General features: G+C 49.4%; 1 protein-coding gene across 2 annotated transcripts; it reads left to right on the top strand.

The window, feature by feature from the left end:
- The first annotated feature begins 1,595 nt into the window (after positions 1-1,595).
- DNAJB13 (DnaJ heat shock protein family (Hsp40) member B13) lies at positions 1,596-18,382 on the top strand. 2 transcript variants are annotated; one of them, XM_004708817.2, is made up of 8 exons: positions 1,596-1,665; positions 6,206-6,309; positions 7,472-7,633; positions 11,055-11,212; positions 13,791-13,904; positions 15,000-15,113; positions 16,057-16,133; positions 16,762-18,382. In XM_004708817.2, exons 1-8 carry the CDS (start codon positions 1,598-1,600, stop codon positions 16,913-16,915), a joined length of 951 nt encoding a protein of 316 aa, XP_004708874.1. In that variant the 5' UTR covers positions 1,596-1,597; the 3' UTR covers positions 16,916-18,382. The 2 variants fall into 2 exon arrangements, with proteins under 2 accessions (XP_004708874.1, XP_045149103.1); XM_045293168.1 differs by lacking the exons at positions 1,596-1,665; positions 6,206-6,309 and adding an exon at positions 6,547-6,693.
- The last annotated feature ends 189 nt before the right edge of the window (positions 18,383-18,571 follow it).

Raw genomic sequence — 18,571 nt, 5'->3', positions numbered from 1 at the left:
CATCTAGCTGAGAAGCAACAAAGCCCACATGGAAGAAGCACACCAGCCTGTGTGATCATGAGGTATCAATGGGATCAGGTATCAGGCATCAAAAATGCAGAACAAAAAAATCACATCAATGTGAATGAGGGGGAGTGGAGACCCAAAGCCCCATCTAGACAATTGGACATCCAATTACAGAAGGGTCACAAGGAAGAGACAAGCAGTCAGGGTGCAGTATGGCACCAGTGAAACATACAACTTTCCTCTAGTTCTTTAATGCCTCTTTCCCCTTTCATGATCCCAATTCTACCTTACAAATCCAGGTAGACCAGAGCATGTACACCAATACAGATAAGAGCTGGAAACCCAGGAAACCCAGGACAGATAAACCCCTTAGGACCAATAACGAGAGTGGCCATACCAGAAGGGGAAGGGGAAGGTGGGGGAGAAAGGGGGAGCCAATCTCAAGGATTTCCATATAACCCTCTCCCAGGGGGACCGACAACAGAAAAGTGGGTGAAGGGAGACATTGGTCAGTGTAAGACATGACAAAATAATAATAATTTATAAATTATCAAGGGTTTGTGAGGGAAGGAGGGTAGGGGAGGGAGGGGTAAAAAACGAGGAGCTAATACCAAGGGCTGAAGCAGAAAGAAAATGTTTTGAAAATGATGATGGCAACAAATGTACAAATGTGCTTGACATAATGCATGTATGTGTGGATTGTGATAAGAGTTGTACAAGCCCCCAATAAAATTATTTAAAAATAGGTAGTAAGGACCTAGTGCTCTCTAGTCACTATTGTGTGGATGTCTTCAATTATCTCAATCCTTTTTAATGTATGTATTTATTCAACAAATATTCATCAGGTGCCCACTATATATCAAGTACTATTCTAGACACAGTAGGTAAAGCAATAAATAAAAAGCCATAAAAGAGAAAAAAAGAAAAAGAGAAAGGAAGAAAGAGAGAAAGCAAGCAAGAAAGAAAACTGGGTGAATGGAGATGTCAGTGTAAGACATGAAAAAATAATAATTTATAAATTATCAAGGTTCGTGAGGGAGGGAGGGGGGAAAAAAGAGGAGCTGATACCAAGGGCTTAAGTAGAAAGAAAATGTTTTGAAAATGACGATGGCAACAAATGTACAAATGTGCTTGACACAATGGATGCATGTATGGATTGTGATAAGAGCTGTATAAGCCCCCAGTACAATGATTTTAAAAGGTAAATTAAAAAAAAGAACTCTCTGTACTAGCTTCACAGCTTTCCTGTAAATCTAAAACTGTTGTAAAAATGTTTAAATTATTTTTAAAAATCAGCCACATGCATTTATTCCTAGAACTCTTAATTAAGACTAATTGCTGTGCTTCTTCACAAAAGCAAAACAAAACAGGTCTCTGTGACACTCCCGGTCTCTGAGTTGGATGACCTTTCTCAAGACTTGGGGTTTTTCTCAGTCCTTTTTCTCATTCCACTAGGAAGCTGAGCAGAGAGCGGTTTGCAGGGGAAAGGACTACAACTCCCAGCGTGCCCCAGTACGGTTGTCAGAGTAACCAAGGAATGCAGACTAACAACCCAGTTGAAGCCTGAGGAACTCTCTCCTGTCAGGCAGCCATGGGCCAAGATTATTACTCCGTGCTTCAGATCACTCGCAATGCTGAGGATGCCCAGATCAAGAAGGCGTAAGTTGGGGTGACAGCCAGAGTTTGGGAGGTGCCTGGGCAGGCCCTGCCCACATCTCTTTCCTTCAAAGCTTTTGTGCTTAGCTCAGGGAAGGCAGGGCAAAATCTGGTCCATCTCTTACTCCTTGCTCATCTATCTGTACCTTGGCTTTGGGTTGAGCTAACGTCAAGGTTGGCCACATGGACCCCTTCGTTCCTCCATCTGTTCTCAAGCCACCTTTACTCTCAAGGCCCTGGCTGTTCTCCTGGGTGCCTAGTTTTCCTGGCAATGACATGAGGACAAGAGACATTTGAACTTCATCCAGAATGTTTTGGAGAACCCAAGGATTTGGGACAGGGGCTGAACTGGTCAGATGGGTATGTGATAAGTTTCATTCTGGTCCTTCAGTGGGTTTGGGGGATTGAATAACCTGTGTCTGTGAATATATCCACTAAATCTTGGGGACTTTGTGGTCTATTCCTAATAGAGTCTAGGACAGGAGTCAGGACATTTTTCAGAAAAACAAATTTAACAAACGTTTACTGAGCACTTGCCATATGGGCTAGACACAGTGCTAGTTGCTGGAGACACAACTGTGAACCGGACAGATTGGACCCTAACTTCATGCAACTTAAGTTTGTTGGCAAATGCAGATATTGAGTAAATCACCACACCTGGTGTCACAGTCGTTACATGTTGGGCTGCCAACCTCAAGGTCAGCAGTTCAAAACCACTAGCTGCTCCTCAAGAGAAAGATGGGGCTTTCTACTTCCATAGAGTTACAGCCTCAGAAACTCACAGGGGCAGTTTCAGTTCTACCCTATCCTATAGGATGACTAGGAGTCAGCATCGACTTGATGGATGTGTATACGAGGGGGTATCTCCCCAAAACTGGATTTTTTTAAGCTATGTATTTAATTTTTTTTTTTTACAAAACAACCTTCAAAGTACTCTCCATTACACTTAAAACATTTGGCAAATCTGCAATTCTATTCTTGGAAACATTTTTCAAACGCATCTGTTTGGATGGCCAACAGCACCATCTCTTTTTCTCTTCACCTCTTCTATGTTGTCAAAATCACGGTCCTTTCATGTCCCTTTCATTTGCTGAAACAAAAAGAACTTGCACAGAGTGAGGTCAGGTGAGTAAAGTGCGTGGAGCAAGAGAGGCATGCTGTTTTTTGCCAAAAAGTGGAGCACTGAGATGGCTGCGTGAGCAGGTGCATTGTCGTGGTAGCAAAACCAGTCCCGTTTGCCACAAATCAGGCCTTTTTTGTCGCACACTGTAACACAATCTTTTCAGAACCTCTCAATAGAAAGCTTGATTAGCAGTCTGATGTGGTGGAACGAACTCCAAATGCGCTATCCCCTCACATCAAAAAAACAAATGAGCATCGTCTTGATCTTCGATTTCACTCAATGAGCTTCTTTGGGATGCACTAAGTTTGAGTTGCTCGACACTCACCTAGCAGGAAAAGGGGTACTATGAAAGCTCTGTTCCACCCAGCGTAATTCTGATTTTGGGGGGTACCTCTTGCATGATGTTGGTTCGGTGATGTGGTGTTAGGGAAGGAGAAAGAAGTATGAAATACTCTGGAAGCTTCTATTAGAGGAAGAGAGACCTCTTAGGAGGCTGACCTGGTCATTAAGGTAGAATGTGAGACTTGATGAAGGGAAGTTAGGTGAGGAGAAGAGAGAGAATGTGCTTGGCATTTAATCAAATGATTTAATCAATCACTTTGTCATTGGAGGATAATGACAAAGGGAGAGATCTAGGATAACTCAGGCCACTGAGACTGGGTCCTGATAATAGCTACATTTATTGATTGTGAAGGGGTCGTTCTGAACACCTTCCATCATTCTTTCTTTCCATCCTCACAGAAACCCTTATTAGCCTAAGGCCATGACCACAGCAGATGGCAGCACCAGTATGGGGGTAAGGCCAGGCCCCCCACAACTAATCGCGGGTTCGATAGGCACAATTGTACAGTTAATATCTATATAACGATTATAATAAAGTCATAGAGAGCATGAGAGATAAAAAGAGAGATTCAAATAATGGAATCAGACACATCTCATGGTAGCATGCTCACCTCAGCCCTGCTTGGTGCTCCACGTGGAGAGAGGGGGAGGGGAAGGAGGACAAGGGGAAAGGGAACAGGGGAGCTAGGATGGGAAAGGAGAGGGTGAACCGATAAGAGGCCAAGAGGGTAGCCCGAGAGAGCTCTTTATTGCTAACCCAGGCCTATATATCTTTGGGGAGGGGGGCATGCAAGCCCCCTAATTACAGCTAAAGACATACATCACAGGAAGGGGTTGCACTATAGGTTATACAGCAATGAGCAGGGGACAAATGTAGGGACAAACATGCAATAGGAAGAGGAGAGATTGGGGTATACATGTGGCAAGAAGGGCGATCCTAGATTCAGGATGGCAGCCTAATTTTGGATGTCACTGAGCCGGTTTGACCTGTTCTCTGGATCTCCATAGAAACCATTATCAGCAGGGAGTAAACCCCACCTACAGGAACCAAGCCAATGGTTGCAAGCCTTTAGGGAGAAGTAGCCCAATTGTCCTTAACATCAGGGAGCAGGCCCTACAGTGTGGTGGGACCAGACAGTAGTCTGGCAATAGACTGCCTTCAGGGAGGATGTCTCTAAGCATCTGACCTCCCATTATATGCTGGCAAATAACCTCTAATATTTGCCATGTCTTTGGGGGAGACAAAGCTGGGGAAAAGTCTCTTTATAATCCCACACACCAATATGCAGACTACCATGCTTGCCTACCAAGGGCTCAGTCCTGGGCAAAATGCTATGGGGATGTAGGTGGGGGCAGTGAAGAGTCTGCAGTGTGGTTGAAGAAGTGGGACAAACTCACGAAACCTTTAGAGAACAGTCAGAGACGCTGTGTGCTATCGCCTACTGAAGGCCACCAGAGAGGCGAGCAGCGGCCCTGCAGACAGACAGCCACGGCTCGAGCCCTGGGAATCGTGTGCTGTGGGGTCAGTTCTGACTCAAAGCAACCTCATTCATCATACAGTAGGGCTGCCCGTTACAGACCTGGAGTGATTACCCTTTTAATGGAAGGAGATTAAACACAAGGCTGCAATAACAGAAGAGATTTTATTATGCAAACTTAAGCCAGGGCTCAGTCCTCAGGGACAAGAGCCTCGAACAAAGAAATTCCAAAGTATTTATTTACAAGGTATAGTAACGGGGCATTCCCAGCACACACACACCCCCCCACCCCCAGTCAATCCACTGATTGGCTCATTTGAGGTAGGTTGGCAGTCTGGTCCTTTGTGTAGTTCCCCGCGCTGGCGCTGGCCCTGTTGTCCTCCCCTCAGAGGTTGGGCTCCCTCATTGTGCTGCTCCGGGTTGGCTAGCCTTAGTCTCCAGGTATGTCCTACTTTGCACTGCTAGGAAACATGAAACCACAGCCTGCCCGAGATCGCGGAGGTACCAGTCACGGAGGCAATCTGGGTTTACACCCATAGTTTTCTAGGCTCTAATCTTTCTTATGGAGGAGCCTGGTGGTGCAGCAGAAAGTCAGCTGCTAACAGAGGTCGGCGGTTTGTAGCCCAGCAAGGGAAAAGGGTGGCTGTCAGCTGGTAGCTTCCTCTGAGCAGGAGACTGGAGGGAGTGAGCTCCCTTCTTAGGAGCCTCTTTGGCTTGGTTGTGTCCCTTAGTTGAAGGTCACAGTCCCCACCCCCACCCCCCGCCCCCCCTCCGTAGGCTCCTGCTCATAACTCTTCCCCTTCTGGGTTCCGTAACTCTCCCTCCTCTTGCTCCCATCGGCTCAGAGGTGGTAGCAAGGGTTCAGGGTTCCGTCCGAACACAACTCTGCTATCACTTGTGGTTTAAACCCCATGTGGGTGAATAGCTCAGTCTTACCCAGAGTGACCAAATCCGTGAGTCTCTTTCCTCCTGGGACACTGATGATTTCCGACACTGCTGTGTGAGGAGTGGCAGGAGTAGAACAGCACAGCAACCAATGAGCACAGAGTTGGGAGGCTCGTGCACTTTCTTTGCTCTGAGCCTCCCAAGAAGCTTGTGTGCCAGTTTGGGTTCTTTGAGAAGCACCACCTCCCCACTTCTCCTCCCCCCAAGGATGAGCTGCAGAATGCAGGGAGTGTCTCAGGTCACAGTGTGGGTCCGCCATCAATGAGGGAAGGAAGCACTGGGCAGCAATGCCGCAGTCTAAGCTTGCCCATTGGAGGGCTTGCCCATTGGAGGGTTCCTTCTAAGCTTGCCCATTGGAGGGCTCGGGTCCCACAGGAGAGGGCCCAGTAGTCCCACCACGCTTCGTCATTGGCTGGGAGCAGCTTGGGCAGAGGAGAGCCTTGGCAGATGCCTAGAGCAGCTGCTCCTCACACCAGGCTGTCTCCCAGGAGGCCTGACCATCGCACCTCCAAGGTTATCACCGTGAGGTCAGGTTTAGTATCCCTGACCTTCATCTGTGGACATCAGCGCTCAGGAGGGCCACTGAAACAGGCAGCACAGCCCGAGTGCAACCACAGCCTGCTGTTCCGCCTTCTCTCATTCCTCCTCCGCCTAGGTTCCGGAAACTCGCTCTTCAGAACCACCCACTGAGGTCCGTGGAGCCAGCTTCAGCGGAGATATTTAAGCAAATAGCAGAGGCTTACGATGTGCTGAGTGACCGTGAGTGACTGGGGAGCGGAGGTCGAAGGGTCACCTAAGACGCTCCCCCACACCTCAATGGAAACCATTCCTTAAGTTTCAGGCACGTGGGGTTGTCTACGGGGCCCACAGTGAATGAGTGAGCATCTCCCTTCCCTGCCCAAGATGCAAGCAAACTAAGAAGGAAAACAGGATAAGGAATTGCCCTGAGCAGCAGTTAAGGCGGAAGACCTAAACTGCCAAGTTTCCGTCTCACCAAGGACAGATGAGTAAAGGGACAGAGAGAGACCAGGAGTACCTTATGTACTCAAGTATAAGCCAACCCGACTGTCAGCCGAGGCACCTAATTTTACCACCAAAACTGCAATGAAGAAGTGCTGGAAAACTCATACATGAGGATATACGGTGAGGTGACTAGGAAATGTCACTCCTATCGATACCACAGAGTGCAGAAAGGAGGAGTTCCCTGCCCCAGCTTGGAGCATTGCTAGGTAGTTTCCCTAAGGGCTTATTCTGACTGAGAGAGTGTGTGGAAGAAAGGCTGGGTCACCATGTTTTCTCTTGCCCTGTGTTTTCAAGACTCCAGATGCCCAAGTCTAACATTTCAGAGCTCTAGAATATTTAGAGGGGCCTTAGGGCTACCCACTGAGCTGCTACCCACTGAGCTGCTAACTACAAAGGCAGTGGTTCAAACCCTCTAGTTGCTTTGAGGGAGAAAGATGAGGCTGCTCCCATAAAGATCTAAAGTCTTGGAAACCCAAGGAAGGGGTTCTGCTCTGTCCTACAGGGCTACCATGAGACAGAGGCAGCTTAAGGTTCTAGGATGCTGTGTACCCCAGATAATGCTGTAGCTATGATGACTGAGTTCAGTCAAATCCCAGGACTATAGCCTGACTCAGTCTGTCATTTCTTCCTCTACTCTGCACCCCACCCTAGTAAGCCTAACCCTTTCCCATTTTTCTTTTGGGTGATGGAGGGTGGGGTCCACTTAGATTCATACAGGATAAAGTTAAATTCCTAACTTCTAGGGTCTCATTCCAAAGATTTCCAGACAGGAGGTATTTTGGAACTAAGACTGTTTTTGACCTTTCCCATAACCGGGTCTTCCCCATGCCTCCATCTGTCTCAACCCCGCCCCCTCCCAGCCCACCTGGACCCTCCCTAAGATGACATATGTCCACAGCTGTGAAGAGAGGCATCTATGACAAGTTTGGAGAGGAGGGCTTGAAAGGTGGGATTCCTGTGGAGTTTGGATCACAAGTCCCATGGACAACCGGTTATGTCTTCCACGGCAATGCGGAAAAGGTTTTCCAGGAATTCTTTGGAGGAGACAACCCCTTCAGTGGTGAGAGTCCCGCCCAGCCCCTTGCTTTACGGGGAAAGGTACTGGCTGTAAAAGATGTTTCTCTGGAGTAGGTTTCCTGGCTGTTGCTTTTCACTTTAAGACTGGGAGGGAGGGAGGGAACAAATGGTGAAAAATTAAGACAGAACGTATCGAAAAAGCAATTGCAGGTCCTCAGTCACTTCTCCGGAAACAGCTATCAGTTGCTAACAGTGGATGTATCCTCCAAGATGAGGTCAATGCATTTAAAAGCATATATTTACTTTTGTCTTTAAAATTTGTCATAAAAATGAGACCATATTGTACAGTGTTGTACGCTGAATTTTTTCCATGTGACAATATTATTTTGTGACATTATATATGGATCACCTTTGTTCGTTTGAATGCTTGCACAGAACGCCCTGGTAGAAGTGTGTCTCGGGCATCAGCTGCAGAAGCAGATGCCGTGACAGCCTTGGTGAGCAGGAAAGGCTGTGTGCAATACAGGGGTTAGTTAGAGGCTGTAAGAAAGCTTAGGGAATGTTGCGTCCCGGCCTGCGGGACACACGAGCAAGGCCCTGCGGGGAAAGACGAACCTGGATGGAGAAAAGGAGACACGGGGGCGTGGAGCAAGACAAAACTCTGATCAAGCTCATTTATTTGGGCAAAGCTGGGGTATAAAAAAGGGGGAACTGGGAGGTGCATATTTTAATAAGGTGTGCGACACAGCATCCAATCCAACAGGTACATTAATGAAGCATAAGAACGTTAACCAATCAGCTGTAGGTAAAAGGGCGCGCGCTAGTTCTCAAAGACGTCCTGCATGCAGATTAAGGTCCATCAGGTGTAAAGCAAAGTCCATCTTAGTCCAATGAGCGCCTGGCATTATTAACCAATGGGTGAAAAGGTCAACTTTACAACTGCCCGTGCTACAGAGCACGCAGCTAGGAACGCGGAGGCAGGAATTTAGGCAGGGCCTCACAGGTTTTGCAAATGAAAGACTAGGAAGCAGCCAAGTTCAGCTCAGGCTGAGGCTAAGGCCTTAAAGGCCACCGGCTCCCAACAAGGGAAGAAAGCAATCACTGGTTGGTCTGGATGAGAGCACCCCAAGTGGCCCTCCGGGAGTTCCCCCTGGATTATCTCTTCTGAGCCAGCCCAAGAGAAGAGCTGCTATCAGGAAGAGGGGAACCAAGGGGACACCACTATTGTATCTGGAAGACACCATTGTCCCCGCAGTCATTGCTGAAGATTGCTACCTTCCTTGCTTCTGACAGGCGTGAAGCTAAGAGGTGGGCACTGCACATTGCTGCAGAAAAGCCCCCTATCTTCACAACAGTGCTCACCAGCTCCCGCCAAAGCCACAGACAGCTCTGAGCTTTACCGAATCAGCAGAGTTTAAATTCAGAACTCTAGCTGCAAGAGAGTCCGAACACTGTTCTTCTTAGGCTCTCCAGATTCTACAGTAGGAAATGTACAAAGGGGAGGATGGAATGGATTCTGGGGTCAGTTCACCACATCTATCATCTGTTCATTTTAATTTTATTAAAATCTCATTTGAATTGCTCTCTCATTGACGAGCATTTACCTTTTTCTCTAGTGTTTTGCTAACCTTATACACGTGGGATGTTCTCCAATCCTCTTCTGTTGAAATAGTTCACATGCTGCTAACAGTTGATGTCTCTGATATGCTTGTCACCCTATCAGATTATGCAGTCCCCCAGGGCAGGGACTCTGAGTATCCAAACCCCAGCCTAAGATCTGAGAAGAGTGAAGGGATGGTGGGTGGATAGATAGAAGGTGAGTGGGTGGGTAAATGAACAGAAGGGTAGGTGGGTAGGTAGATGGATGCGTGAATGATCCCAGACTTACTGACAAAGAATTGGTTTGTGAGCTCTGCATCATCTTGCAAAGGCAGTTAGCCTTTATCTCTTCATCCCTGTCTTCCTAACTCCGTTACGTAGCTCATGAAGTCTAAATTTTAATGGCCTGTTCCACCCCCTTGCCCACCTCCACATCACCTTCTCCCTGGCCACATCACAGATTTTCTGCATTCCAAAATATCTCTCTCTTCCACTGCCCCATTCGCCTCAGTGCCCCTCCTACTGTGCAGTGCCTTCCGATGAGAAAGCTGGGTTCATAAACTGTAGGCGAGACTGGAAAAAGCAAAGGCCTTGGAGTCAGAGAGCCTGCCTCACACCCATGCTCTCTTACTTGACAAGTTTGTGGGCTAATCAAATATTTCCACCTCTCTGAAATCTAAATTTCCTCATTATCATGTGGCTGTAATCATCTATACCTCACAAATGAGATATTTTTAATGAAAATGGATTTTGCAGTCAGAAAAGAATTCCATGCAATGGGCCGGCATTTCCCAGGGACAGGTGCATGGAAAGAGGCCATTCAGAGGCCCCAAGCCAGCGTTTGCAAGGACTCAGTAGGGAAGGCCAAGCCAAGGGACACTATGGGTTCCCACAGGAGGCAGTGTCCAGGAGTTATGCTGCTATAATGCTCCACCCCAGGGATTCTTGTGCCCCATTTCCCTTGACTCTCCCTGCAGGGTCAAGGTGGGAGTCGGGAGACTTCCTGTATCCTGGCTATTGGGATGTCTCCTATCTGGCATTCTATAGGTGAACAGATAAACTCAGGAAAGCAAGACAATTCACAGGCCATTAGATCTTAAAGGGACCTAATATGAAGCCCCCTTGCCTCCTTCTCACCCCCCATCCCCCAGCCTAAGGTCATCACATCATCCCAGCCTGTGAAGTCCATCCCATTCCATTCCCCAGAAGAGACCGAGGGCACAAAGCTCAGTCACAATAGGCACCCCGACTCTCCAGTTTACAAAGGACTTTCCCATCTGGCAGCACAGCAGAGAGTTAGGAGTGGAGTGTAGAATTATGGGTGTGTACTAGTCTGGAGTAAAAAAAAAGAAAGTTGAGGAAAGAGGAGCTTGGGGATAGGCTGGTGACCTTTCAAATTTGTTAGGGACCACCATACCCTCCCCCAAATCTCAGTTACTGACTTTATAGAAACATGAATCTGGGGTGTCGAATGGTCTTGGGCTGGGCCGGGCCATGAAGTGGAGGCCTAGTGCTATTCCTCCCTTCTCCCCAAGCTAATGGTGCAGTATTTTCTGGCACCACCACCACAGGGCACTCCTTTCTTTCCTAAGGCAACAGAGGTTGACAGGATGACTCCCTAACTGGGAAGCGGAAGGAAGGAGGACAGGGAAGTGGGAGGATATCCAAAGCAGAGGATGAAGCACAGACGGGCGGCAAGGGATGCTTATCATGGTTGAGGACAGCTTCCTGACCCCAGATAACCTGAGGCTGAGAAGGGGGCATGGGGCGCTAGGGACCACATTTAGAGCACTGAGGACGTGGGAGGGTGCCCTGTGTATCTGAATCTCTGGACACAATGCCTTTATTTTTCTCACCTCCTATAGAGTTTTTTGATCCGGAAGGCAGTGAGTTGGATTTGAACTTTGGGGGGCTCCGTGGCCGAGGGGTCAAGAAGCAGGACCCCCCAATTGAACGAGACCTTTACTTGTCCCTGGAGGACTTATTCTTTGGCTGCACCAAGAAGATTAAGATCTCCAGAAGGGTGAGTAATGAGTTGGTTGCCCCCAAGAAGAACCTGCCTAACCACTCACTCCAACCCTGCCAGTCACCAGCCAGCTCCGTCTTGACCTAATCTGGAGCACTAAGTCTTTGATGCAAGGGAACTAGTGTGAAGCCCCCTGCCCCATGCACCCCAGCCTAAGGTCATCCATCGCACCACCCCACCCTGTGACGTTCATTCCATTCCGGTAAGCCGTGAGTCAGAGGACAGCAGAGGTCAGGTCCTCATAGGCACCCCTGACTCTCCAGTTTACAAAGGACTTTCACGAAATCTTCGATCTAGAGTGTGAATATTGAGGATATAGTTCCCTTTGCAGTCTCCTCTCTCAGTGCAGCCTGGGACGTGGGTAGGAGTCACCTGTGAAGTCTGCCCTCTGGACATTCCTAAGGCGTGCCCAGATCGCACTTTCAGGATCTCCTCAGGGTCTATACAAACCACTTTCTTGGAGTCCATTCTGACTCAGTGACCCTAGAGGACAGGGTAGAACTGCCCTTGTCATGTTCAGAGACGAATTCTTTAGAATTCTTTATGGGAGTAGAAACCATTTTTCTCCCACAGAACCACCAGGGGTTTTGAATAGCTGACCTTGTGGCTAGCAGCCCATCAGGCAACAACTATGAGCCACCAGGCTCCTCTAGGGTCTATACCAAGGTCAGTCAAAAAGTATTGCTACAAAAGTCATTGAGGGGACCCTCTTTACATTTTAAAACATATTGTGGATATTTACAAAGCAGATCAGCTTTCCATTCAAGAATTCATACATACTTTGTTTCAGGTCATTGAATGCAATCCCCCAAATGTGGCATTATTTATCTCACTTCCTCCCTGTGTTTCCCGTTTCCCATTCCTCCTTCATCCTTAACCCTTCTGCACGTTGTCCTTGGGAAATGTCACCCTTTTTATCTCAAATGGTTGGGTACTGTGTATACCTCTTTAGTGTTATTGTTCCCCTTACAGACTGGGTCTATTATTTGGCCCAACGTTGAGCCATCAGGGTGAGTTCATTTCCAGACCAGACGGGTGACTAAGGGCCATATTTATCCTTTGGTGATCAACTAATTTCACTCAGTATAAAGCCACACAAGTTATGTTGTTAGGTGTTTCAAAGATTCATCATTATTCTATAACATTGCATATACATATCATAGCCTGCAAAATCATGGGAACCTTTAGTCAACGAAAATATTAAACCTTTAGTCAACGAAAAAATTTCTCAACATAGCCTCCACCTAGCTCTGTACACTTGTGAAGGTTGTATTTGCATCTCTCTAACCCTTCCCCAAGGGATTCTTCACACTTTGACTTATACCAAGTCTAAGAGGCAGTTTTGGCATCCCCAAAGGACTCATATCGTGCTATTTTTAAACATTCTTTGAGTTTGGGGGACAACAACCTCTGAAGGGATAAGGTCAGGAGTCTAGAGTGGATGGGGTAAGACTTCCCAAGGAAACTGTCCCAGGACAGCCCTGGCTACGCTCGAAGAATGATGGAGGGTGCCTTATCCTATTGGGAAAGATGCTCCTCTGCACAACTTTCCTGGCCTTCTTCTGACCTGTGCAATCTCAGTCTTCATAAGCTTCTTCCTGAGAAGCCCCAGGGAAGATCCCGTCTCCTTTAAGAGAATCTATTGAGATTAGCCCTGTGGAGTGCACCCCAGTAGTCACTCTAACCTTCTGAGCCTGACCTCTCTGCTTTGGACTTAAATGGCTCAGCAGATCTACTTGGAAACCACCGTTTGGATGGCACCTTTTGCGAAGGCACCCTAATGAGACTAAACAACTTGTTTGCAGTCATCCGCAGAATGCGGAGCCACGTTTAATCGTGTTCTGTTGAGAACAAACCCATGCACGTATGCCCTGGAGCCCCAATCACAACACTTTCTAACTTACCCTGGTGCCTCAGGGTCAAAGAGAGCAGTGTGGACCTGATGCATAGCTCCTGAGGTCACTGGTTGAAGACCCTCCATGCCTGAGGGCCCTGTCTTTGGCTTGGCCTTATTCCATGACCCAGCCCTGTGCCAGGCACAAGGACAAGACCCTCTCACCTTTGCCCTACAGAGAAGACACCAACTGTAGATGAAGATACTCCTCTAGGCATGTGATTGGAGAGTGGTGGTCAGCATACTGGAGAAGTCATTGGGAGGCATCGATACGTTGACCTTTATGGTCTTTCTCCTTCTGAGATTGCCTTTCTTGCTCCCTGTCCTTCCTGCTAAGAATTGTGTAGGGGCTCAGGGCCAGGGGCTCTGGGGTCAGGAGAGAGGAATTGAGTACATTTTTTAACTGAGCATTGTTCGTGGCCAGGGCCACATAATTTCTGGAGCTGGACTTGAATCCACTCCTGGGGGCTGCTTTGCATCTCTGGCCCACTCCCAGGACACGTGCCACCATCTGGATCATAAGGTCTTGGTTCCAATGGCAACAGAGAGAGTGGGGAAGGCTCGTTGCTAATATATCGAGCCTGAACAAAGCACCTTTCATATATTCAAAGGCCAACTGATTGCCTGTGCTCATGGAAATTTTAAATAAAGCCTCCCCACCCCACACACACACTACTGCAGGTGCTGAATGAGGACAAGTACTCCTCCACCATCAAGGACAAGATCCTGACGATCGACGTGAAGCCTGGCTGGAGGCAGGGCACACGCATCACCTTCGAGAAGGAAGGGGATCAGGTGAGGAAGAAGCAAGCTCAGTGTCCCCAGCACCCCACCCTTGGCTCAGTCACCTGGCCTCAGGTGGTGCGGGTACTGAGGATGTAGGAGGAGGTGCATTTCTTGGCCTTGTGAGTCCCGGGATGGTAGGGAGACAAGTGTGCTGGGTAGGTGAGATGATCTTTAATGACGCTTCCCAGGGGCAGGGTGTCACGATGCCTGTGAGTGCACAGCCCCAGAATCATCCTCATTTTACAGAGAGGGAAACAGGGGCCCAGAGAGGAGAGGAACTTGTCCAAGGCCCAGATCACTAAAGCAGAAAAGATAACCCACTCCCGACTCCAGGACTCTGATGTGTTCTGGTGCTTCTCTGGTGGAAGCCCAACCACAAGAGATACTCAGAAGGCACTGATGGATAATAATATAAAATGAAATAAAAATGTAGAGTGATTGTCCAGCCCCGGGGCGTGCGGAGTCTGTATGTCCTGAGAAGAGCCACGGTGGCAGAGTGATCAGAGCCAAGCTCATACTTCCTTCTCACTAGAAAATATCTCTTTTCCCCAAACTCCCTTCATGACCCAGCTCCGATGTCCCTGCCATGCTGGACAGCCTCCCCAGGCCTCCTGAGCTCCCCCAGCCTTTAGGCTCTCCTTTATCACAGCCTGGAACTCATGGAGGAGCCTCTGAGGGGCAGTTGCCCCCATGAGATTGGGAGCTCCTTGGGGGTGAGGGCCCAGTCTTGACTCCCTTGTCCCCAGTGCTCAGAAGAGAAGCCAGCAGAATTTCAATGACTTAATGAAGCTTGCCTGAAGGGCGTCACTCATGGAGTTGCAAGAAAAGGGCAGGAAAAATGTCCAACCGAGGAAGCCTCTTGGTCCTCTGAGGGCATCCGTCTCGAGCAAGCTCCGTAGAAGAGACTAACACAGAGGGGATCCATTTGGCAGGTTTCTCAGGACAGGAGCCAAGGGGCCCAAGCCGAAAAGGCCCTGCCGGAGCACCTGCTCCAATCTCCCCACTGAACAGATGAAGACGTGGCTGGAGACCCATAGTGGCAGGAAGTTGGCCAAGGTCACACAGCCAATTGGTCCTTATCACCCTTTGGCCTCCCCTGCCCAGGGCCCCAACATCATCCCGGCTGACATCATCTTCATTGTAAAGGAGAAGCTTCACCCCCGTTTCCGCAGGGAGAACGACAACCTTTTCTTTGTGAGCCCCATCCCTTTGGGCAAGGTGAGTGGGCAGAGTGGAGGTGCAGGGAGGGGAGGGATCACAGCCAGCCTCTGCTGTCCTGGAGGAGGAGACCCCAAGACAGGCAGGTAGTCGGGCCTCCCCGTCTACTCACCCCAGTGAGTAGGCAAGACCTTCAGGATGTGGTGAGTCGGCCACCCAGGCCCAGAGCCCAGCCAAACCAGTCTGCAGCTGTCTTCCCTCCAGGGAGTGCATGACCCCTCCCTCCACAGCCTCACACCCCAGTCAGCAGCCTTCCATTGCGCCCCCTGCATCTCATCTGCTGTTCACTGCTGCACTTAACCCACCCCACCTGTTGTTAACTGCTGCTGCTGAGCCACGGCTGCCCCAGGTGCCACAAGTCAGACTGCTGTGTTGCTGTCAACTCCCCTCATCTAACTGGTAAAGCAGTCCGGACCCTTTAAGCCCCTCCCCAAAGTTAACCGCCTCTGTGCAGTCTCTCAGATCCCCACGTGTTTGAGACGTCTCTTTGGCTCACACAGACCCCTTCCTTCTCTGTCAAACATGTCGGATGTCCACACCCGTCTTACAAACCAGCTGGTGAACTCTGCCATCAGACAGTTGCTTGGGTCACTCACCTTGTCACCCACCCACATTTGGAGTCCCTGGTGCCCAGCTCAGGCCAGGTCACTGAAAAGGCTCACAAAGTGCTTTCTTTTTCTTAAAATACTTTTATTGGGGGCTCTTCCATCTCTTATCACAATCCATACATCCTCCAGTGTGTCAAGCACATTTGCACATGTGCCGCCATCATCATTTTCAAAGCATTATCTTCCCACTTGAGCCCGCTATCAGCTCCCCATTTCATTCCCCCCTCCCAAACCCTTGATACGTTATAGATTATTTTTTCCACAAAGTGCTTTCTAAATAGAATGGCCATGGTGCCCCCTCCCCACCTCCTCCTTTGGCCCCCACTCTCCCCCAGGCTCTTACCTGTTGCACTGTGGAGGTGAAGACCCTGGATGACCGTCTGCTCTGCATCCCCATCAATGACATTGTCCAGTGAGTCCACCTGCCGTGGGTCCCTGTAGGCAAGGGAAGCTCTGACCTGGGCCTTGGGAGTAGCTTTGGGCAGGCCTGCAAGGTATGGTTGGTATCATTGTGCAGCTGGTGTTCAGCATAAGGTACCTGACTAAAGGCAAGAGATGGCCCAAACCCAGCCCACACCCCGGTGCACCCCTGGCAAAAGGTGTGCCTTCCTCTAACTTGCAGAGCTCCCAGCAGGCCTCTGGGGCAGGCGGGCCTGCAGCCCCATGCTCCAGGACCGCTCGCTAGAGCTCGAGTTGCATCTTTTTCCCAAGGCCCTTTGCATAGGAAGCTTCGCTCAGCTGCCCAGCACTGTCCATCCCAATCCGGAGTCTGCCCGTCTTCCTTCCCTACCCTCACGTGGAAAGCAAGGTTCTTGGGACCCTCCATCAGACTGTGTCAATGGGTCCAGGGACCAAACTGTCTGGGACAAGTCAGCGCTCCTCTCCTCTCCCACTGGCTCTGGCCAATACAAGGCATTTCACAGTGGACATTGTAGTGATGGCCTCATTCCTGAGGTTATGGGAGTAGGGGTGGTAGCAGCTGGTTGAGGTTCTGCTCTGGGATGTCCTCTAATCTCCCTTCTCTCATCCTTCTGTCTCAGCCCCAAGTACTTCAAGAAGGTGTCAGGTGAGGGGATGCCGTTGCCCGAGGACCCCACCAAGAAGGGGGACCTTTTCATCTTCTTTGACATCCAGTTTCCCACGCGCCTCACACCCCAGAAGAAGCAGATGTTGCGCCAGGCACTGCTGACATAACGATAGTGGGCTGGGGGCTGAAGCAGAGGTGGGAGAAGGCAGCCAGGCCTTACCCACCTGCCACTACCTCCCAAAGCCTCCAGTGTGCAAGGGAGCTGGCCCTGCTACACAGATGTGAGGGCGAAGGTGGAGCGGCAGAGGACTTTGACACTGACATAATAAAGACTCGATTCTGATCTTCCTGCTAAACCCAGGACAATATGTAGGAGGGAGAGGAGTTCCCTCCCAGCCCTCCCTGACGCAGAGGGAAGAGCAGGGGCCCTGTCCTGCCTGCAGCAAAGACTTGTGGGCAGGGCAGGTCTCTGAGCCTCTGGGCTTCCACCTTGGTAAAGCTGGGCAGGGCTGTGAGGCCTCTCAGGGTCCACGGGCTCTGTTCATTCACAACATGGGAGCTCCGTAGAGTGTGATATGGGCACGTTGAAAAGACAAGAAAGCCAAAGTCCAAGAGAGAAGACTTGTCCCTGGTCACACAGGTGTCCGTGGAAAAATCAGTACTACTACCTGCTTCCTCTGCCAAGGCCACTTCCCTGACTGCCTAGAGGGAGCACCAGCACTGGAAACAGCCTGGGCTTCTCCCGTCCTGCCGAGTCAGTCGGGAACTGGCCTGTGGGACCAGTCAACTCCCCTCCCAGGGTCTTTTGTAGAGTAGAGCAGAGCCAACAACCCTCACCTCACTGACTTGTGAGGATTAAGGGAGATCATTGCTGTGAATGTGCTTGGTGAACTTAAAAGGGTGACGTTGCTGCTGAAGACCAGGGAGAGGGGTTCTCGCCTCCAGGCCTGCGTAGAACACACCTGCCTGCCCTTTAGTCAGGACAGTGTGTTAATACACTCCTTCTATGCAAGGGCAAAGGGCAGAGCCTGAGTGTAGACTCAGAATAGGTCCGGGTATGGACAAAGCTGGGGGTCACTCAAGCAAGTTGCAGGGACTTGAGCACCACAAAAGGCTGAAGAGGTTGGCAGCACTTGCCAACCAGCAACAGCAGACACAGGTGTAGCACCCAAGACCAGGACTCGAGGAAGCATCTGAGGATAATGGGTTTTAGAATCAAGACACATGTTTGAATCTCAGCCATGCAACTTCCCAGCTTGTGTCCTTGGGTAAACCCTGCAGCAGGGATCGAGGAGCCCTGGTGTTGCAGTAGTTAAGCACATGGCTAACCAAAGAGCTCATGGTTGGAACCTACCAAGGATTGAGGGAGAAGACTTGGGGACCTCCCTTAACTGTTACACCTTTCATGAATTGCAACGACATGGAGTAGGAAGTATATCTCCACACTTTTGAAAAAGTAAAAATCCTGACAACTGGACCAATAAACAACTTCATGGTAAAAAGTAGACAAGCTGTCAAGGTTTCATTTGACTTGGATCCAGTCAGTGTCCACGGAAACAGCAGTCACCAAGTCAAATGATATACTGCACTGGGCCAGTCTGTGGCACAGGTCTCTTTAAAGCAGTGGTTCTCAATCTGTGGGTGGTGACCCCTTTGGGGGTTGAACGGCCCTTTCACAGGGATCACCCGATTCATCACAGTAGCAAAATAAGTGATGAAGTAGCAACAAAAATAACTTTATGGTTGGGGGTCACCACAATGAGGAACTGTATTAAAGGGTCACGGCAGTAGGAAGATTGAGAACCACTACTTTAAAGTTTGAA

This window comes from Echinops telfairi, unplaced genomic scaffold (assembly GCF_000313985.2).
Source record: "Echinops telfairi isolate 266 unplaced genomic scaffold, ASM31398v2 ScPeMD7_1713;HRSCAF=2227, whole genome shotgun sequence".
In the NCBI taxonomy this organism is placed as follows: domain Eukaryota; kingdom Metazoa; phylum Chordata; class Mammalia; order Afrosoricida; family Tenrecidae; genus Echinops; species Echinops telfairi.
This window is presented reverse-complemented; position numbering and strand designations above follow the sequence as displayed.